Here is a 24,128-nt window from a genome sequence, read left to right on the forward strand (position 1 = left end):
ACTACAACCTCCACCTTCCAGGTTCAAGTGATTCTTCTGCCTCAGCCTCCTGAATAACTGGGACTACAGGCACACACCACCACGCCCAGATAATTTTTGTATTTTTAGTAGAGATGGGGCTTCACCATGTTGGCCAGGATTGTCTTGATCTCTTGACCACATGATCCACCCGCCTCGGCCTCCCAAAGTACTGGGATTATGGGTGTGAGCCTGGCTTTTAGGCTTATATGTTGAAATTGTTTGTGTAATTTCACATTATAGTTATTTGGGTATATATTATACATCATATCCAATCAAATGAGTGTGTGCGTGTGTGTGTGTGTGTGTGTGTGTGTGTATACACTTATCTGTAGGTACATATGTTAAAATTGTTGTAATATTTTGAGTTGAAGAAACTATGTGCCTAATAGAAGAACCTCGAATGAAATTCAAAATAGTAAAATGGCTATTGTAGATGAAATTTCTATGAAACTTACTGAGTTTAAGTGTTTTCAGCATGCTAATAACAACATTGTATAACTAGAAATATTTTAAATTATGTCTTTATATTTATTTTTATCATCTCTTAGTCCTTTTATTTTCTAGGAGATGTCCAATAATGCTTCTATTGAATTTTTCATATATACTAGAATGTTTTTAATTCCAGAGTTTCATTTAACTTTTTAACGTAGCATCCTATTTATGTCTCATAGACTGTTGTTCCATATCTGATACTTACAAAGTTTTCTTCTCCCAGCATGAATCCTCATTTTTTCCACATTACTGTTTTGTCTTGATAAGACTTTTCTCAAAAGCCTACCAATTCTAGATCTGTGTTTTCATAGAGAGTAGAATATTAAAAATTTATAAGTTCTATAAGTATATATGGAACTGGTGATGGTCTCCTTTGTTGTACCATGATTTCAGTGATGCCAGCATCCGTAGGTCTTTTCTCCTAGATTTATCAAATTCCAAGAGAAAACTCTACTAGTCATTTGCCTACAGAGGGTGTGTCTGTGAATATATATAGATGCGTGCACACGTGTGCGTGCACACACACACATACATACACACACACACACACACACACACCCCTTTGGATTATATTTATACACACACATACACAGTCATCAAACTTTCTGGAAGCCCAGTGGGGTAAGAAGGACCTAGGGTTGCAGTCTCAAATTTTAGCATGTGCATTTTCATTTAATGCCCCTGTTCTTTGTAAGGTGCCTCCTCTTTCAGGAGGACATGGCATGCCCTCGTTCAGGAATATTCTGATTTACTATAATCAGAAAAGTCTTCTAGAAGTGGGGAAAGACAGCCACCCAGCTACAAGAGGCAAGAAAGTAGATTTTGGGGACCAATTATAAAATAGATTGACTGTCAGTTAGATTTCCTATTTTTAGCACCACCTTCAACCCTTGTTTCCAGAGGTTCTTGATGCTTCTCATCCCTGAGCCTTTTGGGGGTTCAGCAATATAAATATGGAAGCTTCTTGGTCCCCCCCCAAACCGCATTTGGATTCAGCCTTCTCAACATTTAATTATTTCTTGTTCATTTGTATTCTAGCATCCAAAAATTTGTTCATCTTGTCTCCTTTCCGTTTTGGTCCTTATGAGGACATTCCTGTTTTAAAATGACTTTACTCTCATTTTAGTGAAGTTTTGATATTAATAATTTGAGATCTTTTATTCTTATGGGGTTATTCCAGGTTTGTAGATTCACAAGTACTGCTTTGTCTTTGATTACAGGAACTACTTCCAGTAGCAATACAATGGTAGCTCCCACAGATGGCAATCCAGATAATAAGCCCATTAAAGAGAATATTGAAGAGAGGTAAGTACTTCTCTGCTCTTTATTAGCCTTTCAGTTTGACAGATACTGGTTGTCATCAGAATAAATGATATTTTCTACATTGAAATGTGGATGTTGCTATGTTAAAGTTCAAGTGAAAAAAATATTATTTCCAAACTGAAAATTTTCCACATTGAGAGCTTAAACATTAAAGATGCTAGCCTGCTAGATTTTGTTATATGCTGTAATGCATAAATGGGTGGTGTATAGTAAGTCACTTTTTGTATGCTTAAAGTTTTAGATGTATATAAATGGTATTTATTCCACCTGTTTTATATTCTAGAATATTATTTTAGGTAGAAATAATTTATTAAAAGTTTAAGCTTTTGGATTATAAGGTGGAAATCAATATATATCATATTAAACTTTTGTTAATATTTTGTGTACTGTTGTCCTTTTTTAAACCTAGCAAGTGAAACGTAAAGTATAAATACTATTGCACTATGAACTGTGACTAACTTCAGATATCATTCCCATAGCTATGTGCACCTGGACATCTACAGTGGACTAAACAGTCATTTGAATCGGCAACATCACAGACTAGAATCCCGATACAGTAGCAGCTCTGGAGGATCTTATGAAGAAGAAAAAAGTAATAAATTCCAAATGTTTTTAATATAACTCTAAGGGTGAGGTATATTGTTAATTACATTAATGTTAATAAATGTATTTTTTCAGTAAATTGTTTTTAAAAAGTGTATTTAACTGCCACTAGTGGTGTTCCAACATAATTTGAAACATCTTGATTTTAAAAAGCAACATAAGTGGGGGACATTTGTTTTTTAAACACAGGTTTCCTATAGATAAGTCACAAGGAACGTAAGAACTGGTTCTCAGGAAGCATCATAGAACAAATACTGGAAACAGGCTGATCTTTTTAGCAGGATTGCTCCTTCTGCATGAATTTACATATTCCTGTAAAGATTCTCCTTTGCAATTGCAAAGTGAATAATCTACCCAAGTTTCACTATAATGTTAAGGTAGGGTATCACAGAAGCACAGCCTTTCAGACTGGAAAGGGACCCTGAAGATGATCTGGTCCAATCTCCTCATTTTGCACATGGTGGAACTGAGGTCCAGAGAGGTTAAGTGACTTACCCACGTCACACAGAATTCACATTTCCTGACAACAGTTTTGACTGCACCCCACAGCCCCGCTGTGGTAGAGCAGAGTTCCTTTCAAGATGGAGCTGTGTTGGCCCCATCTCAGAATATTTAGAAGTGAGTAACTTACCAGAAGGCCTTTTGTTACAAGGCAACTTCACCAATAATGTGATCTCCTGGCTTGGACATCACTGATGGAATCACAATGAAATGCTAATATAGTTTTGCTTTGACATACAGGGTGGAACCTAAATTGATCTCTTTCTCTCTTTCTCTCTCTCCCTCTCCCTGGATTGCTTACAATATTTGTGCCTAGACCTTCCTAGCAAACATATGTTGAAATAGTGGGAAATTATTTTTTTATCACTTTCCAATACTATATAAATAGTCGGGATCTTACTAGAGTTTGCTTATATTGGCAGAAATTAGATGGTGTAGAAAATGAGATCATTTTATCTTGATAGGTGATTCAATGCCACTTTATTCTAATTGGCGACTGAAAGTGATGGAGCATAACCAAGGAGAGCCACTGCCCTTCCCACCAGCTGGAGGCTGCTGGTCACCACTGGTGGATTACGTGCCTGAAACGTCATCACCTGGATTACCTCTTCACAGGTGGACTACAGCGTCATTCCTTTTTCCTATGAGCCAAGTTGCTGCTGAACACTGTCGGCTTTCTTTATGCTATCTGACAACACAGAATAAAAGCAATCTTCTTTATGGAGATACTGCAACATAGATCAATGTGTTTAGATTCTAAGAAACCTAAAAAACTCAGAATCCTAACAACTTTACAAAATTAATATTATTAAATCTAATTCTGCTGCTGCTTTTCTGGGTGTCTGGCATAGTTACTTGACCTTTCTGGGACCCAGTTACTACATCTGAAAAATACGGCTTTCTTATGGTAGGCACTATTATTTTGCATCAACTTAAACTGAATTCTACTTAGCAAAATCACAACAGAGCAATTACTGCATTCTTTCAAAATGTATTAATGCACCAAACACATATTTGAACACCTACTGTGGCAAGCAGTGTGCTAAGTCTCAAGGTTGAAAGATGAAGAAAATGTGGCTCCTGAGTTCAAGGAGCCCTTAGCCCTTATGTTCTGTTCCATCTCTTTAACTTAATGGTTAACGTTTTCTTCAGCTGTATTTGTTTTTCCTCCTCTTTCCTTGATAAGTTGTGTTTTTCCATGAAATGCAAAATTAAAGTCTTCAAGTAATTTCGTACCAAATTTTCTCTAGGTTTACTGAGATCTAGTAAAACGTTAATGAAACTCTTATTTGTCATAGGTGTAACATAGCAGTGATCCTTTTGACTGATCTGATCATTGATCATAGTGTGAAGGTGGAATGGGGAAGCTACCTCCATCTTCTTCTTCATGCAGTTTTTATAGGTAATAAATATTTGGTTCTAATTCTTTCATTTTATATTTTTATGATAATTTATGGTGTTAAGGAAGTTTTTACATGTTTCTCTTTCCTGTTATTTGTATGTTATTTCCATGACACTTTTCACTATGATTCCTCTGGTCTATTGGGGAGCTATTCCTGACTTCTCTTCTAACCACAAACATGTCTGTTACCCCCATACCCTTCCATAAAAATGTCTATTATCCCCTATTCCTGTCCTATGGCTTCACCTGCCCACACACAAACACACATACTCTACCAAGGAAAAATTCTATTGCTGTGGCAAGAGTCAAATTAACTTACCTCTGGGATTGCAAACTTTCAGAGTAAATGAAAAGTTGAAATACATTCTAGGTATTTCCCAGAAGAATTGGATTATTGGGTACACTGATTATTACACCTGAAAATTATCACACCTCAAACTCCATCATACCTTCTGTGACAAACAGGTGGGATCTATCATATCTATAATGCATTTGATGCTTATAGGATTGGCTTCCTGAAGCAAGTCAAGATAGCCATCTCCTTATAAGTTTTCCTGATGTGTACCCTTATTGTTGGTGTATTACTTTATTCCTTCAGTTAATCACGTACTGACTTTGTTACGTGCTAAGCACACAAAAAGCCTGCCTTTAAAAAAAATTTCATTTCCACAAAATTTTTTTTGTTATGTAGCAGTAATAATTTTTAAGGGATCACTAAATTTTAGACATGATTAAATTTAAACACATTTAACTTATCTTGAGTCTCCCTAGTAGCATAAGGCAGTAGGCTATTGTAAAAGTATATAAGAACGGCAATAAAAAGCTATAATATGTCATCTTCCATGAAATCTTTCATATAATTTCTCCTTTTCTTCAAAATGTGAGTTTGGTAGTAAGAATACTTACTATTTCTCTTTATTGATGATGTTTTTCTACTATCCTTTTTAGGGTTTGACCACTGCCACCCTGAGGTGTATGAACATTGTAAACGCCTGCTTCTGCACTTATTAATAGTAATGGGACCCAACAGTAACATCCGCACTGTTGCTTCTGTCCTTCTCAGGAACAAGGAGTTTAATGAGCCCAGGGTGCTTACAGTCAAACAAGTTGCACACTTAGATTATAATTTCACAGGTATTTGCTTCAAAAGTACAATTTGAAAGTAGAATTATACTTTATTAATTTGGAATCCTGCATTAGAGAAAGTGAACTAAGTAAAAGTTGAAATACTAGAGAACATTTTAAAAATATTGTTGTATTATTTTAAATACCATTTAAATTCTTTACTAATAAAAGAAGGGATTAAATTTAAAGTATTTGAGTCTGCGTTACCTCGAAGGATCTTTATCACAAGATTTAAGTCATGAATATGTAAGTTGAGGACATAATGAAACAGTGCTTAATTTATTGAGAACTAAAGACAAAAAAGATGTTGAGCTTGTATTAGATTCCTCTTACTTGCAGTATCTGAAAACTGACAAAGTAAGGCATTTTAAATTTTGTTATCCACTTGATTATATTTACTGTATTAAAAACATACATTTTGAAATAGTGAAGTCCAAATTAATGAGACTTACTATAGCTTATTTCACTGTCAATATTAATTTTTTTTTAACTTTGTAAGGTATATTTTCTTATTTCCTATAACTCTAACTTATTTCTTTCCTTCATCAGTACCATCAGGCGAATAACAGGTGATCTAGAAATTTTTTTAGAAATTGAAATAAAATTACCTTATTTTTTCTAATCATACAGTGTCAGATAAAGGATTCATGAATTTTAAAGTTAGTTAAAACCCTGTTATTTATTTAAAATCCTATAGTTAGTAAGAAAACAATTATTAGGAAACATTAGCCTTTTAAAACTATGATTAAAAGAAAAATTGAATGAGGTTTACTGCCTTTTTATAAAAAGCACCTTTATTCAAAATTCCATAGCTTGTTTGTTTTTAAGGCTCCTTTTGCCAATTTGTAAATATGGGCATTAGTAATAACCTTTAACAGTTTTTAAAAAAATAATTAGGCCAGGCACTTTGGGAGGCCAAGGTCGACAGATCACCTGAGGTCAGGAGTTTGAGACCAGCCTGGGTAGCTAACATGGTGAAAACCCGTTTCTACTGAAAATACAAAAAGTTAGCCAGGCGTGTGATGCGTGCCTGTCATCCCAGCTATTGGGGAGACTGAGGCAGGAGAATCGCTTGAACCCGGGAGGCAGAGGTTGAAGTGAGCCAAGATTGCGCTATTGCGCTCCAGCTATGGCAACAAGAGCGAAACTCAGTCTCAAAAATAATAATAATTATTATTATTGATGTACTATGTGTATTTCAAATAGATTTGAATCTTTCTGCAACTAAAATGGATCAAAAATTATAGAAAATTTTCCATAAAAAGAAAATTTTGATTATATTCCTATAATCAAAAATTTAGAAATTTTTCCAAAAAAAATTTTCCATTAAAAATCAGTTCATATTATAGAAATGTGACTGACAAACAATGTTGACAAAATATGCCAAAATATTAGGAAACTGCCATTTGCAATTTTCTTCAGCAGATGGCGGCAGAGGACTGCACAGTACATCCAAATTGCCAAGTTTTCAAGCCGTGAAACGATGTTTGCCCCAAAACTTACTTGCTGTAATTTGGTGTTTATGAAGGAGAGCTGATTGACATCACCTTGTGCTGACAGATTTCCTCATGTGTCCAATAGAGTCTATAAGAAACGACAGTTTAATTCTATAGGTATTTTGTGAGATTCTTTCATGTTTTAGGTATTCATGATGATCTTTCTCTTTCAGCAGGCATTAATGATTTTATACCTGATTACCAGCCCTCCCCTATGACTGACTCAGGGCTTAGCTCAAGTTCTACCTCTTCTAGTATCAGCTTAGGAAATAACAGTGCTGCCATTTCACATCTGCACACCACTATCCTCAATGAGGTTGACATCTCAGTGGAGCAGGATGGAAAAGTCAAAACCCTCATGGAATTTATTACCTCAAGGTAACACTGGAAGCTCTTAGCATCCCAACAGTGCATGTGTTAACTCATTCTTTCATTGATCAGGTATTAAGAGCCATAGTTTTTGTTTTCTGAAATGCCACTGATGTGAAATACACAGGTTTGTATTGTGTAGTACTTTGAAAATTAGGATGCAACCAAAGACTCTTCTTTTGTACCAATGCAGTTATACCTCAGAAGGACTTTAATAATATCTGGTTATTTAATGCCCAAAGAGAATGCAGTATTATCTGAACATATATTTCACTTTTATTAGCTACATTATCAATCAATCATCAAATATTTATTTATGGTCTACTCTTTGCAAGGCACTGTAAGTAGAGAAGGAATATAGATGGGGAGAAAGGGCATGGTATTCCATTGCAAGAGCAAAATCATAGGAGCACAAGAAAACAGTATGTTTGGAAATGATGAGGAATCCACTCTGTAACACAGAGAACAGAGAGTTGTTCTAGATGATTCTGGAAAGTTTGGAAGAGTTCAAACTGGAGGGCCATGAAGCCCAGGCCATAAGGTTGTAGATTACATTGAAAATCATTAAGCTGGGGGAAGGGTGGGAGGCATAATTTAATAAATATGTGCAGAAAATCAGCCCCATAACAGTGTGTGGGATGCATTAGAGGGCGAAGGAACCAGAAGCAGCATGTAGTTGGTTCTCAGGGCACTTGGGCCTGTGGTAATAAAGAGCTTAACGGAGGTGGTAGCTGAGAATGCAAAGACATTTTAAAGAAAGAATCAAGGAGACATTATTCTGTCCTAAACTTAACCTGTAGTTTTAGCTAGTAAATTATTCTCATTGCATTTCACCAGTAAATTATTTTCTTTGCATTATAATCTAAATACAGATTATATTTTTACCTGTAACACATAAGCAGTAACCAATATACTTCTCACTTGGCAAAAGTTGGCATCTTTTTCTACTACCGCAGAGAGAATTTGACTGGTGTGATGATAGACATTGAAAATTAGATCTTTCTCCCCTGGCTGTAGATTATTACATATTCATGTACCTAAGTAGCAGCAGTAGACTGTGACCTATTTATTTAACTACCATCCTTTCTAATTGTAAAGATGTCACTTAGGCAAGCATGAGTACAACTGTTAATCACAAGTGAAAAATCCAAGGAAATTACCTCTGTTCTCTATTTTCAGAAAAAGAGGGCCTCTTTGGAACCATGAGGATGTTTCCGCCAAGAATCCTAGCATAAAGAGTGCTGAACAGTTAACTACATTTTTGAAACATGTGGTTTCTGTTTTTAAGCAGTCAAGCTCAGGTATCTTTTAAAAAATATTTCAAATGATATTTTAGTTTTAGTGACATTTTAATGTGATGTCAATTTTTGATAATGCTTAGTAAAAAGTTAATAGTTGATAATGTGATATGTCTAAAATTAAAAATTTCAGATGTTTTCTTTTTTAACTTATTAATGATAACAGATCTGTTTTCACTGAAGAAAAATTAAGTTACTTAAAAATAAGCTATCTATGAATTGCTGGGCTTCCGTGTTTGATGGCATCATAAAATTACAATACAATTGCGTATTATGAAAAAATAACATTAAATGGACATATAGAAATGGGAAACTGAAAAAAAAATTGTGCTAGTATAGGCTTCAGTAATCTCAAATTTAACACATCCTGAAAATCATAGTAAAATTGTATATGTCTAGAGCAATGATTCTCAACTAGGGGATATTTAGCAATGTCTAGAGACAGGGTCACATTATGGGTTGGGGGCAAGGGGTTTCTACTGGTACCTGGTGGGTTGAGGCCAGAGACACTGCTAAACATCACACCCTGCTCAGGGCAGTCCTTCCAACAAATAATTTTCTGGCTTATAAGGTCAGTAGTGCTAAGGTTGAGAAACTCTGGTCTCAAGGATTGCTTCCCTAAAAATTAAAGAGTCATTGAAAATGCAAATGGAGTTTAATCAAAGAAAAAGCATTGACTTATAAATTGTGAGTGCTTGTCTGGTTTGCCAGGTAGTGTGCTAACTGCTGGTTTTAAAATGATTCACTTCTGATTATAAACCCAACAGTATTCTAAAGAACAAGAACAACCTACTTGTTTCCTTTGCATTCACAGAAGGAGTTCATTTGGAACATCATCTTAGTGAAGTTGCTCTGCAAACAGCACTTTCCTGTTCTTCTCGACACTATGCTGGGAGATCCTTTCAGATTTTCAGGGCCCTAAAGCAGCCTCTCACTGCAACTATGCTTTCTGATGTTCTCTCCAGACTTGTAGAAACTGTAGGGGATCCAGGAGAAGATGCACAGGTATTTATTTCCTTACCTTGTTCCAGCAGTTATTGAGCAGCTACTAGTTGTCAAGGATTTACTGTCAATATAGATTGCTATAGCTAGAGCAAGATAACAGGTGTCTAGAATTATAGTCAGATGCTGGGCAGGCAAAGAATTAAGAGACAAAGTCAATTTTATAATTAATATCTAATAACCTAATTAAACTGTTTAGTGCCTATCAGAAGCTTTACACTCTCCCACTCATACACACACACCCCTAGATACTAACCTGGGATGATCACAAGGTAAAAAAGATACAAAGTTAAATATAACGTGGAACATTGATTTTCGTTTTTTAAGATAACTATTTATTGCACTAGAGAACTTCAGTTTGTACAGATGAATTATTTTATTAACACTGTTAGGAATACCGGGGATACAGTGATGAATGAGACAAATTCCTGACATTCTAGAGCTCATATTCTATTGGGGGAAATAAGCCTTTAGTCTTCCAATTATGCATAACATAATTTATCCTATTGCTAATGCTGTGAAAATAATAAGGTAATAAGATTAAAGGAGAGGGAATTGTTTTACATATGATAATCCATCTGAGAAGGTAATTTTTGAAGAGATACTGAAATGAAGTAGGCTCTGTTAGGATTTGGGGAAGAACATTTCAGGCAGAGGAAAATAGGACTAACAAGTGCAAAGGCCCTGAGGCAGAGGAAGTAGGGCTGTTCTGAGGAGCGTCAAGAAATTCAGTGTATCCAGAATACATTGCCGGATGTGTAGCAGGAAATTAACGAGGTAGACCGTTCAAATCATGTAAGGCCTAGTAAGCCCTGGTGAGAGGCAGGACTTCACTGTTAATTGATGGGAAAATACACAGACATTTTGAGGGAAGGTAGGTGATGGATGTGATTTGTTTTTTTGAAAAACTCATTCTGACTTTGGGGTGAAATCTGTAGGAAGGGCAAGAGTGGAGGCAAGAGAGGTCAGTAAGGAGGTTACTGTAAGGGTCCAGCTGAAATGGTGGTAGCTTAGATTAAGGGAAGTTACGGAGGTAGAGGAAAATGGTCAGATTTAGTGTGTATTTAAAAGTAATTCGGCTAGGCGCAGTGCCTCATGCCTATAATCCCAGCACTTTGGGAGGCGGAAACAGGCGCATCACCTGAGGTCAAGAGTTCAAGACCAGCCTGGCCAATGTGGTGAAACCTGTCTCTACTAAAAATACAAAAATTAGCCAGGTGTGCAGACACATGTCTGTAGTCCCAGCTACTCATCACTTGAACCCAGGAGGCAGAGGTTGCAATGAGACAAGATTGTGCCACTGCACTTGACCCTGGGCAATAGAGCAAGACTCCACCTCAAAAAACAAACAAACAAAATTAGTATTTTCAAGACTTGCTAGTGGATTCAGTTTAAATGTGAAAGAAACAAGGATAATTCCTAGATTTCTAACCTGAGCAATTTTGAGTGAATTGTGGCACCATTACAATCAATTTATACACCATTAATTTGATGGGTTTGCATCAATCAGCAAGATCATGTTGCTGAAGAGTTTAATCATGTTGTAACATTAACGTGGAGTTTGTTCTATTTTTAAATCCCATTGGGAAGTTCATTGTAATTTATTTATTCCAGAGCATAATTATTAAAATCTGTCTTTTTCTCCTCAGGGATTTGTGATTGAGCTGCTTCTCACGTTGGAATCTGCAATTGATACTTTGGCTGAAACCATGAAGCATTATGATCTTCTTTCTGCCCTTTCTCAGTAAGAATTTAAACCAGGCAACCTAATATGTAGAGAACTTGAATAGCTAACTATGCATAATTATAACTTTTTAAATTCTAATATTGTTAGTGAGCATCATACCCCCAAATCAGATGGATTACCTGTGGGGAGATGGGCCACAGAGAGGGAGGGCTTGTGAAAAATCCTAGTGCTGATTTTGGCAGTGGTGGTGTTCTGATGTGCTGGTCAGAGATCTTTTTGCTGCACCACTTCATTCCTGCCACATTCAGCATCCTGTTGCTCCCCCGCCCCCACCACAGCTGACCTGGGAGACTTAGGGCTCTCCCACCTTTCACATATTGTTCCTTCTCCCTGCAACTGCCTCTCTCCCCACTTTCTCTGCCTTGCAAGCCCAGAATTGACTAATCCTTCAAGTCCCATCCCAAATAGTACTTCTAGCTAAGCATTTCTAACTTCCTCAGGATAGTGCTAATTATTCCATCCTTTGGGTTCTCACGGTGGTTTTTTTTTTTTTTTTTTTTTTTTCATATTTTAATAATAGGAATTAACAGGCTATAAATTTATCCATTCACATATTTATCCCCTCTTCCAAAAGACTTTGTCTAACATCCCTTCCTTTTCTATATGGCTGGCAAACATAAAAAGCAGTCAGTCAATATTTTCTTCATACAAATTGGATGTGAGGGAGGAGGAGAAATCAAAAATAAATTTTTGAGCTTAGCTCTTTTAGAAAGAGTGTGTCATTGGCAGAAATAGGGACATAAGGACCATCAAGTTTGAGGAAAAGACAAATGAAGTCAGCTTTGAACATAATGTATGCCTAAATCCCAGAGCTAAAAGTTATTAGTGACTACTATAACAGAATTTTCTCAACAAGTAGAGCCTCATCTCAACTCAGAGGAAACCATTAGCCTCAGGAGAAAAGGTACTGTTGTACATTTTGTTTGAATTTGGAGGGAAAACTGAAATTTGATTCAACAAAGTCAGATATACTGAAAAATGATTTTTCTGGTACCAGTTACTATTTTTCAGTGTTTTCAGAAGTAAAATTAACATAGCAAAAGAAGTGACTGTGTATGCATTTATCTATTCTTTCTCTTTTTTTTAAGAACCTCATATCATGATCCTATAATGGGAAACAAGTATGCAGCTAACAGGAAAAGCACTGGACAACTCAATCTAAGCACAAGTCCCATTAATAGTAGCAATTATTTGGGATGTAACAGTAATGCAAGAAGTAATTCTTTGAGATTAAGTTTAATTGGTGACCGAAGAGGTGACCGGCGGCGGAGTAACACACTGGATATAATGGATGGACGGATAAACCATAGCAGTAGTTTAGCAAGGACTAGAAGCCTTTCCTCTCTAAGAGAGAAAGGAATGTATGATGTGCAGTCCACTACTGAGCCTACCAACTTGATGGCCACCATTTTTTGGATAGCAGCATCTTTATTAGAATCAGATTATGAATATGAATACCTCCTGGCTCTCAGGCTTCTCAACAAACTGCTTATCCATTTGCCTTTGGATAAATCAGAGAGTCGAGAGAAGATTGAAAATGTACAAAGCAAATTGAAATGGACGAATTTTCCAGGACTTCAGCAGCTCTTCCTTAAGGGTTTTACCTCAGCATCTACACAAGAAATGACCGTGCACCTCCTCAGTAAACTCATTTCTGTCTCCAAACACACATTGGTGGATCCTTCCCAACTGTCAGGTGATGTTAATATAATTGCCCCAGCACTTTGCATTTTATGTAGTGAAATGTAAACTAATCATTTGTTTTGAAATCTACTAATTTCTGCTTTTCTGCAAGTAGTCATGGTTTTTATACCTTAGGTAGCTTAAATTATTTGGTAAAAGCCAAAAAAGAATTAGAAGATCAAGTATCCCAGGATCTTCTGAAAAGAAAATGGTTTCTGTGAACCATCTAAAAAAGTACCTTTAACTTTTAAAATAATGTGCAATAAAATTGGTTATTGTTTGCTTTTTTTTTGTTTTGATAGGCTTTCCTCTTAACATCCTTTGCTTATTGCCTCACTTAATCCAGCACTTTGACAGCCCAACTCAGTTTTGCAAAGAAACAGCTAGTCGAATAGCAAAGGTAAGCAAATGTTATGCTGAAAGATAACACTACAGGGAAATTACTTTGTAGTCCATCTTAAGGGAGGGGGAAATCTCTTAAAAATCCTTTTATTGTCACTTCCCATATGAATTTTGCATTTAAATTTTTATTCTTTTTATGGACATAAAGGAGTTACATAGAAATGGTGTAAGTTACAACTGCTCAAATGACAGTAAATAAAACTATTTAATTAGAGTAACACTCCTCTGAGTCTGAGTCTTTTTCTGCTCTTTTCCCCTACTTCTACTTCTCTTTCTCATTCGTTTATCCACTTCCAAATATTTACTGAGCGCTGGGTTAGATGCTGCAAATACAATGATAAGCAAAGTAGATAGTATACTTTATCGTGGAGAATGAAGTCAAGTAAGTAGACAGTAACCAGAGAGTCTGATTTGGCGTTTTATCAGTGGGGATAGTCAAGGAGCACACAAAGGAAAGTCTTCCGAGAAGAAGTAATATCTAAGCTGACTTAGATCACTATTGAAGAATGGATAGGAATAACGAAAGTAACATCCCTGGATGAGAGGCAAAGTGAGGGGCGGTTCGGGGTTTCAAGTTTTCCAGGCAGAAGAAATCACAGGTGCAGAGGTTCTGAGGAAGAAGAGGGTATAATCTGTTGTAGGATTTGGAAAGTTCTCTGTCTCTTTTTGTTTGCTTTTTTTCTTTTTAACACTCTCTTCATCTTCTCTCTCTTCTTTTTTTCATTCCTTATTTGGCTCTAAAAGAGCCAAATCTAAATCATATGGTTTTAGAAACAGTGACATAGCTGTTTGTAAATTATTTAACATTTGTTTAAAAGTATTATAGCTCTTAATTTTAGAAGAATGTGATTGTGACATTTTATATTTTTAGTAGTCCCCTCTCAAGAATAATAAAGAACTCTCAAACAGCCTGCCTTTTGCTTAAATATAATTCCTAACTTTTTTTGGTCAGTCATTGAGTCTAGAGGAAAAAACGCTTTTCAGACTGAAAATATAAACAGTTCTAAGAAAGAGTTATATAAGTTTACAAGTAGCATACATATCACAGGAAATTTGGTGAACTGGGGGAGGTGAGTGAATAGCAAGACAAGTAAGAAAATTTGGCTAAAGCATCAGGAGAAAAAAAAAAGTTTTCCACAGAAGAGAACAAGCAAATAAAATCCCCAGAAAGAGCTTTTTATGTAAGCAATTTTTAAAAACTGAGATTTGATTAGCAAGTAGCATAGCAAAGGGAAAAAGCAAGCATGCAAGAAGCCAAATAAAACCCCCACTTTCCATGGCCGGGTACCAGCATAGTAAAGAAAATACTGGCAATCCAGTGAATCTCATTAACAGTAATAAGAACCTTTTCACTATCTTGATAAATAACATTTAATAAATGATATGAAAATATTTAATAAAATATGCTCTTAACACCACCCCCAATTAAATTCCTAAATAAATTAGATAGGGAAAGATTCTTAATATAATTATTCTAAAAGCATGTATTTTAAAAGAGCCATTATTTTAGCTAATGGAAACATTTTAGTTTCTTAAATAAAAATGGTGGTGGTAGGAAATAAGCCAAAAGTTGTCTTTTATTCTTGGTTTTTATTAAACTAATCCAATAGAACATTTAAGTATCAGGAGAGGGTGAAAATTATGACTATTAGAAATATATTGCCTTTTGAAAATGATTACTTGCCTAAAAGCAGCTGCATGTATTTGCATTAATAAAGCCTAATAGTCATAGAAAATTTATTAAAATAACTTTCATTTTAATATTTTAATGATACATCATTAGAAAAATTTTGTAAACAAAGATTTTTTTTCCTACATGAGGGATTAGAAAGCAAATATAAGGGGGAAATACATATTGGTTTACTTTGAAGGTTTCAAGAAAATAAAAGGCATAAATCCCCTAAAAAGGGAAGTAGAAGCATTTAAAAGTGGCAGCTGAAACGTGTTAAATGACCACTGCCTGCTAAATGCTGGGGTAACTGAGGAGCCGGCCTCCTAGCCTGAAGGATGTCACAGCTCCTTGAATATCAACCTGCTGATGTCGTGACCACAGTAGGGCCATGGAAATGCCCAAATATCTTTTATGTTTTTAAGATATCAGATATGGCCTTCTGTGATTAATAAATTGTTTTTAAGCCTGTTTTCTTCCCATTGGACAGCACACAAAGGTTCCCTCTCCATAGGCTTTTAGCAGCCTGCAGGATGTGAATTAAATTGGTTCCTTAATTATTCTCTCACTTATAACCTTCTAGAGTAATTTTCTGCCATTATGTGCTCCTTGATTACGCAAATATCCCTAGCTCTACTGTTTGTGCCTTTGGAGAGCACAGAATTTCAAAATGAGGCAACACTTAGGACAAATATTTTTCTCTTTAGTGATTCATTATGGCAAAAATAGCATGCTAAAAAAGTTTGTTATAAAACACACTCTTTTTGGATCATATTTTAACCTGGCATTTCAAAAATGCCAAAATTAAATCTGTCGCTTGTTCTGTTGTGAAATTGCATAGCATATATTCCAAGAAATTTTCTCCCTTTTCAAAAAATAGATTTTTAAAAATCATTCTTTAAAAAAAAATTAAGAATATAAGAATTTGATAAGAATGTTTTATTCTTCAGGAAAGTTTTTTATGTTTTAAAGATTTTAACAAATTGTGAAGTTATAAAATTATGTGATTTTTAATAATGTGTTAAATTACTATATTTTGAAATGCAAATAGGAAATACCGACCAATTTCTTTTTTCTTTCTGATGTCTGTTTATGGGTAAAAGACTGCTGCATGAAATAAGCTGCTTTCAATGATTTTATAAAATAACTTCCCAGGTACTGTGTTAATAGTCTGTGCACGGCCTTGCATAATCTTTAATTTTGTGCTTGTTCCATTATAGTGTCCTAATGATGAATTTGAGGTCCTCCAAGCCTATTAAACATATTCTGAATTACCAAAATTAGTGATATTTATTTGAAAGTTGAAGACGTGTATATTTAAAAGGGCAATTTCTTTACCAAATGCTGTAGGTAGTTGTAAAAATACAAACAAAACATCAGTAAGATGGAAGAATAAGTAAGGAAAAGGAAAACGAAAAGCAGAAATGACAATGAGGCTAGCCCTTTATGACAGATTGGTGTGTAGGAGTAGCATGGCCCTTTTCCAGTTCTGCAGGGCTCAGTTGTTCCCTGGGAGAGGCCAGGGAACAAACAGGCTAAGAAGTGTATTCGGTCAGTAAGATTCCCCCCAAACATTAGTTAGTTCAGATTCCTTAGTATTGTATCAAACAAACGTGGGAGTCAGTACATTTTGGAGTAGCTTCTAAAAGATTGGCCAAGGATCGTAAAGCTTTAGGTGATTTCCTGAAGAGTGGTTTGGGGTCCACCATTGGGGATTTTGGACTCCAAATTTTATCAGAGCCCTAGTGATATCCTTTGACTATGTCACACATGTTGAGGCTGTTTGCAGCTGACCGCTCTACTGAGACACCATGGACACAGCTGGAGGCTGAAGCATTTCCTCCCAGTCACAGCAGCTCGGAGCCTCCCTGAGAATTACCTAGTTACGCCTGCCTGTGTATGCACTTGTGCACTGATCCATCCTGGGTTTGACAAAGCAATTCCAAAATGATGTCCCAAGTTCACAAAACCATACATAGTTTCTGCCAGAGACAGTTTTACAGATCTTCAGACTGAAGAAGGCCATATTATTTAATACCCACAAAGATATTTGACATATTAATCCTCTTCCTGTACCATCTCTTATTATTCTCTGAAGAATGCCTTGTGCTTTTTTCTCATTTCACTTTTCTACTGTATTGAAGTAAAATACATTAAAACCATTATACATCTAAATTATTTCATTAAGCAAATACATTTACCATAAAATCAAGTTCAACTTGGTGTCGTTATTTTAAGTGAATGAAATAATTTTATTTGTTTTCTAGGTTTGTGCAGAAGAAAAATGCCCAACACTTGTCAATCTGGCACACATGATGAGTTTGTACAGTACGCACACATATTCCAGAGACTGTTCTAACTGGATCAATGTCGTGTGCAGATACCTGCATGACTCCTTCTCAGATACAACATTTAATCTTGTGACATATCTTGCAGAGGTAAATTTACCAAAAATATATATGTTTTTATTTACACTATGTGTGTGTGTGTTGTGTGTGTGTGTATTTCTAACTACCCTGTAGTATCTTTTCAAGTTGGATTTATTTGCAGAAGGAGCACCAATATTAACTGATACTCAAATTGTCCAAGAGTCAAAATAGATAATAATTTTTTAAGATAAAAATATAAGTAATTCCTATCAAGTGTAAAAGAAGTTTTTATTAAAGGTGGGTTGTTTCCATGTCCAGTGTTTATATCTTTATTTGCTGTCCTTAAGTGACATGAAATTCAAAATAATGTACACTTTACCTAATTAAAAATGGAGAATGCATTTTTAGTGGTCCTGATTCTAGAGAATGGTTATAATTTTTATTTTTACAAAATTAGGTTTTAGCTTAGAAATCTTTTCTAGAATAATAATTACAGCATACCAAAGTATTTCTGCTGGAAAAGTTCTTAGTTTGATGATACATTTGCTTCCTATCTAAAATATAATTTTGAGGCAGTAAAATATGGATAATAAAGTAGCCCTAGAACAGCATAAAAAGTTAATATTTATTTGATGCTTAAGAAATAACTTTATGCCCAGAAAAGTAAATTACTAAATAGATAGGCACAAAGCAAAAGTCAAAAGCAAGAGATTCCTAGTCACTAAAAATTTTTGTCAGCTTATAATAAATAATACCTACCAAATTAGTTAAAGAATTAAAACACTATGATTTAGATGAAAAGTTATGGTCTATTTCTCCTTTCTGAACCAAGGAAAAATAACAGTAATAGATGCTGCCTTTTACTTTATTAGTCTCTAGATTTCCAATTCACCTAACTATAAACTCATGGCTAAATCTGTGTTTTTCAACCTCTTAAATGTAAATATTGAGTTTTTGTTAAACCTAATTAAAGTATACTTTAATATTACTTTTAATATTATTTTTAGCTGTTAGAAAAAGGATTGTCCAGTATGCAGCAATCATTACTACAGATTATTTATAGTCTGTTGAGTCACATTGACCTGTCTGCAGCCCCAGCCAAGCAGTTTAATCTGGAGATCATAAAGATTATTGGCAAATATGTACAGGTGAGTGATCACAAAATTTACATGTAACCTTGTTCATCTCAAAATGACTTACAATCACACAATATTTCGGAAATGCCTTAAATGTCAAAGAATAGGGAAGTGGTTCAACCATAAGGCATGTTTTTAGGATATTTACAATATGGAAAATGTTCTCAATATGAGTGACAAAAACCAGAATCTGAATTGGTATGATTTCTACTTTTCATTTTAACAATTTCTGTAATGTTCTCTAATGACTGGAAGGAATGCACATACACATTGCAGCAGGCACAACTCTGGAAATTAGGACTGTGACTCATTGGTTGTTTTTGTTTTTCTTTTGAGACAGAGTCTTGCCCTGTGGCCCAGGTTGGAGTGCATTGGCGCAATCTCGGCTCACTACAGCCTCCACCTTCTAGATTTAAGCGATTCTCCTGCCTCAGCTTCCCAAGTAGCTGGGATTGCAGGCATGCATCACCACACCCAGCTAGTTTTTGTATTTTTAGTAGAGACAGGTTTTGCCATGTTGGCCAGGCTACTCTCAAACTGCTGACCTCAGGTGATCTGCCCGCCTCAGCCTCCCAAAGTACTGGGATTACAGGCGTCAGCCACCACACCTGGCCTCATTGTTCTTTCTTTCTTCACACCTTTCTATTTTTTTTAACAAGGTTCCACAGAGTGGACATACACTGCTTTTAGAAACAGAAAACCTCTTTGAAGAGTTTGTATTTTAGAGCTTTTTTATGTGTCAATAAAAAGTCCCAGATATTTAAGACTAGAAAATAAAACTTGATTTAAATGTACATGATGACAATTCGGCCTGGTCTTTGCTGAATTTCACCTTTGAGCTATCAGTTAAGAAAGGCATTGCTGAGCAGATCAATAGGATGGATACAACTCATCAAAGAGAACAAGCTCATTAACACCCTTAATAGATTAATATGTTATGTTTATACTCCAGTTATGTTTTCATTCACTAGGGCAGAACTTATAAAGGGAAATACTTAGCTGGCAAGGAATTTATTCTAGTTCATATCTGAAAGTAATAAAACTGTAGTAAAATGTTTTCAGTGGTTCAGTTATGTAATCCAGATTACCTCTTACATTCCCTTGAAAATTAGTGATTGCAAGTATCCAAAAAATGGAAGATTTTCTGGTTGGCTCCATTTATCTTCCGTCTTACCCCTCATTGAGTGAGGCTTTACTAGACAGCAATTATATCTCTTTCTACAGCACATTTCTCTTTTCTTCTTAACCTTAAAAAAAAAACTTACCAAATATGTGCTATGTTTCACATAGAAACAGATACCACGTTGAATTTACTACCTTATAGGTACCTTTCTTATCTTTAGAACCACAAGCTCAACTTGCCAGTGGACAAGCAGGTAACTAGAGGGAGCATAGATCTGAGGCTATGTGAACTGCACACTCCCTGTCTCAAAGGAGCCACACAAGTTAGCTTCCCCTGGTGGTTTTCATGTTAGTATATGGGTCCAGTGTGACCAGACTTCCCATTTTTAGAGAAGCTGGAAATCTACATTTTTCTGTAAAATCATCTGATTTTAAAATGCTGACTCAATTTTTTTTTCCAGATTTCTTTGTAAATGTGTGAATCAAGATCATATTTAGCTGATGGCTCATCACAGCTGCTGGCTTGTGCTTTACTAAACATCTAAATATTTCACAGAATTGAGTTATTGATAATCTTTTACATTTAAACACAATCAATAATATAATATATGAAAATATCCCTAAAGTTTAGCATTTCATGATGCCCAGAGACTGTAATTATTTCTGTCAGAAAAAAAAATGATGATTATTTCTACTAGGTCATGATTTTGTTACATGTAAACTTTTTTTTTTTTGAGAACGGAATCTCACTCTGTTGCCCAGGCTGAAGTGCAGTGGTGCGATCTTGGCTTACTGCATCCTCTGCTTCCCAGGTCCAAGCAATTGTCTTGCCTCACCCTCCCAAGTAGCTGGGATTAGAGGCACGTGCCACCATGCCTGGATAATTTTTGTAGAGATGTTGGCCAGGCCAGTCTCAAACTCTGACCTCAAGTGATCTGCCCACACTGGCCTCCCAAAGTGCTGGGATTACAGGCGTGAGCCACTGCTCCCAGCCTTTAAATTACTTTTTACATTGCTGTTCTTAAAATGTCACAGTGTCATGTAGACCTTTTTATTATCAAATATTTTGTGTTTTGAGTGTCTTCATAGCAAGATGTTATGAACTCAATTAGCCCAGTTTTGCCAAAGCTTTTTTACTTCCTTTTTTTAGTGTTTTAATGGTACTTTTCTTTCCTCAGATATCAGCTGAGAAAGAATATGTATAATGTAATACAAGGTTGAGATGTGATTTTTGACACCATAAATAAGAAGTAGTTTTTTCTATGTATTCTTTTCAATGGGTGGTAAAAGAAAGATACTATAAATTCTTTAACAAACATTGACTCTTCTCTACATGTATATCTATCTCATAAATCATTCCTAAATTATATTGGTAGGAATATACAAAACTAAGACAAACAGAAAAAAAATTTTTTTTAAAGCCAAAATATGTAGGGAAAAAACCTCGCCCTATACAACTCAGTAATCCCTGAGAACATCACTTTAGCATGGTTTTTTTTTTTTTTTTTTTAAAGATGGGGTTTCACCATGATGGCCAGGCTGGTCTTGATCTCCTCACCTCAGGTGATCCACCCACCTCGGCCTCCCAAGGTGCTGGGATTACAGGCGTGAGCCACCTCGCCCGGCCTAGCATGGTATTTACATTCAATATTTGGGGCCTGGGCCATCAAGAAAAAAAAGTCCTAAGTATATTTTAGTATTTTTATGTCTAAAAAGGCAAGTATTTATTTTTAAAAATTTTATCTGCAAAGACTTAAAATACTAAAATTTTAGAGTTTCAAAGCTATAAACTTTATTCACCTAAAAGTCGACATATATACAAATCTTTTTTTTACCACTACTGCCAAATTACTGTGTCAGTCTGTCCAAATTAATGATAATTACAAAGCACTTATTGGGAGAAAAGCAAGAGATTTGAGTTGGGCAGCATTATTACACATACGGTGTCTGATAAATCTAACAGTACAAAAAATAACTTGTGTTTTCTTTCCTTTTGTAACTCAGACCTTTCATTAAGGATCTTAAAAATGAATAATTTTTACAAGTGTTTTTGTAGAAATAATATTTTCATGATGTACAGTAAATTTTTGTTCTTCGTTGAATGTGCATTTGTAACTTTTATGTGTCAACTATTTTTTAAACCAGAGTCCTTACTGGAAGGAAGCCCTTAACATACTAAAGCTGGTGGTGTCACGCTCTGCAAGTCTCGTCGTACCCAGTGATATCCCCAAGACCTATGGAGGAGACATAGGTTCTCCTGAAATATCCTTCACTAAAATTTTTAATAATGTTTCTAAGGAGTTGCCTGGGAAGACCTTAGATTTTCATTTTGATATATCTGAGGTAAGATGCTCAGGAATGATGAAGATACTCTACTAGGAATTTTCATTCATTTATTCATTCTTTCATTCAACAAACATTGATTGAGCTCATACTCAGTGTTAGAAAAACAGGGTGGGGTTGTGGGGAAGGCCTGCTGTCAGAAAGTTTACTGTCTGTTGGGGAAACAGACTGTACATTCCCCATCTAAAAGGTGCATCACAACTTAGCTTTCCAGCAGCGGTTAGCCCAGCAACTAAACATTGCGATCAGCGCTCGGCTGGAGTAAATTAAAAGTGCTAGGGGAATATGTAGCATCTGCCTAAAGGAGTGGTTTCAGAAAGGAGCCAACATCTGAGCTGAGTGTTGAAAGACAAGTAATCCTAGACCAGGCATATACGGCAGTTTTGGGAGGGGAGGTTAAATGCAAAGAAATGGAGAACGTGTGAATGAAGGCTTGTTAAGTGCGAGAAAGCATTACAAGGTATTATGTACTACTTGGAAGTGTCCAGAATTCAAAAAAACGCAGGTGGAGTGCGATGAGAGATGCGGCTGAAGGCATAGGAAGGGGCAAGATCATGGGGCTCTTGCATTCCATAGTAACAAGCTGGTTTTGTCTAAATCAGTAGGAGCTCTTAAAGGATTTTTAGTTGGCATATTAGGGTTTGCATTTTAGAAGGATCACTCTAGTCATTATCTTTTGGGCAAAAGATAATGTGGGACTGTCCCAGGAGAATTGCAGAGGTAATGAAGAAGGAAGAGAGATGGTTTACAAAAAGACCAAGGAAGTAACTGATGGGATTTAATGGGAAAGTGGGGAAGAGGCATCAAAGTTTGTTGAATGGCTTGACAGGTAGATGCATGTTACACCATTCAGAGAGTGGGAATGCAGGAACAGATCTTATAGCAAGGAAGGAGAGGGCAATGAGTTCCATCTTGGACATGTTGACTCAGAAGTGTCCAAGAACGATACTTTTAAAGGAGGTGACTGGCGGTCAATTAAATTTGGGGATCCGAAGTTTTAGAGGAAAACTTGGGTGGATGTAACAAATTAAGGGTTTTGGTGTTGTGTAAGTGGGTGGCTGAAACCATGGAAGGATTACTAAAAAGAACACAAGGATGAAAGGAAACCTGAGAAGCCAGATATTTTAGGGCTAGAGGCAGGGCCCACCAGTCTGGAAGGAACCCTGGACCCTGGCTGTGCTGCATGTTAATATAAATCTCATTTAAAGATTTCTCATCCTTGCTGAGAGTACAATTTATTTTCCCCCTCTGGCACCTGAGCCCACTCTTGGTGCCTTGGTGCTATTTAAACGGTCTTTCAGAAGCCGAGGGAGGAACATTTCAAGAAGAAAGTTACTGATCAAGTATTGTAATATTGAGAAAAATTAAAAATTGAAGCTCTACTTACTTTTTTGTTGATTAGAATTATATAGATAAAAAATGTTATATTGCAGGTTGATCTTGGCATTAGAATTTATCCTAAACTTAATTTTTTTAGATAGAAAGTATATGTGTTACTAATGTTTTCGTTAATAACATCTGAGAATTTCTAACAAGGTGTATGTATAATAGCATGGGAATATGGTAGAGAAGCTTGGTTTTCCTTTTCCTTCTGATTCAGAAATCAATTGTGTAATTTAATTATGTTATTTGAAGCAGTGATGCAAATTCTCAAAACATTTTATATACTTAATTGGTTTCATCAAAAATTCCTCAGTACCTGCCATGCATAAGTACTGAAGATATACCGAAGGTATAGAGGCAATCACACATGGTCCGAGGGATTCATGTGTGGTAGGGAAGTCAGGCACATAAACAGTTTACAGTCAGCATGGTAAGTGTCCAAGTTTGATTACACAGAGGTGGTGGTGGTAGAAGAGAAGGCCTCCTTGGAAGTCTGGAGTCATCATTAAAAGATAATTAGAAGTGGCCGGGCGCGGTGGCTCAAGCCTGTAATCCCAGCACTTTGGGAGGCCGAGGCGGGTGGATCACGAGGTCAAGAGATCGAGACCATCCTGGTCAACATGGTGAAACCCCGTCTCTACT

At 35.9% G+C, this 24,128-nt stretch overlaps 1 protein-coding gene across 1 annotated transcript in view; it reads left to right on the forward strand.

Moving 5' to 3' along the window:
- FRYL (FRY like transcription coactivator) overlaps positions 1–24,128 on the forward strand; it is a 180,764-nt gene that overhangs the window by 123,848 nt on the left and 32,788 nt on the right. Inside the window, exons 35-48 of the mRNA XM_037742590.1 lie at positions 1,734–1,818; positions 2,316–2,428; positions 3,405–3,555; positions 4,239–4,342; positions 5,291–5,476; positions 7,137–7,341; positions 8,512–8,633; positions 9,445–9,635; positions 11,282–11,376; positions 12,468–13,075; positions 13,365–13,462; positions 17,401–17,571; positions 18,510–18,650; positions 21,906–22,103. Coding sequence (XP_037598518.1) covers positions 1,734–1,818; positions 2,316–2,428; positions 3,405–3,555; positions 4,239–4,342; positions 5,291–5,476; positions 7,137–7,341; positions 8,512–8,633; positions 9,445–9,635; positions 11,282–11,376; positions 12,468–13,075; positions 13,365–13,462; positions 17,401–17,571; positions 18,510–18,650; positions 21,906–22,103 — 2,468 coding nt within the window. The remainder of the gene's footprint in view (positions 1–1,733; positions 1,819–2,315; positions 2,429–3,404; positions 3,556–4,238; positions 4,343–5,290; positions 5,477–7,136; positions 7,342–8,511; positions 8,634–9,444; positions 9,636–11,281; positions 11,377–12,467; positions 13,076–13,364; positions 13,463–17,400; positions 17,572–18,509; positions 18,651–21,905; positions 22,104–24,128) is intronic.

This window comes from Cebus imitator, unplaced genomic scaffold (assembly GCF_001604975.1).
Source record: "Cebus imitator isolate Cc_AM_T3 unplaced genomic scaffold, Cebus_imitator-1.0 Scaffold124, whole genome shotgun sequence".
Classification (NCBI taxonomy): Eukaryota; Metazoa; Chordata; class Mammalia; order Primates; family Cebidae; genus Cebus; species Cebus imitator.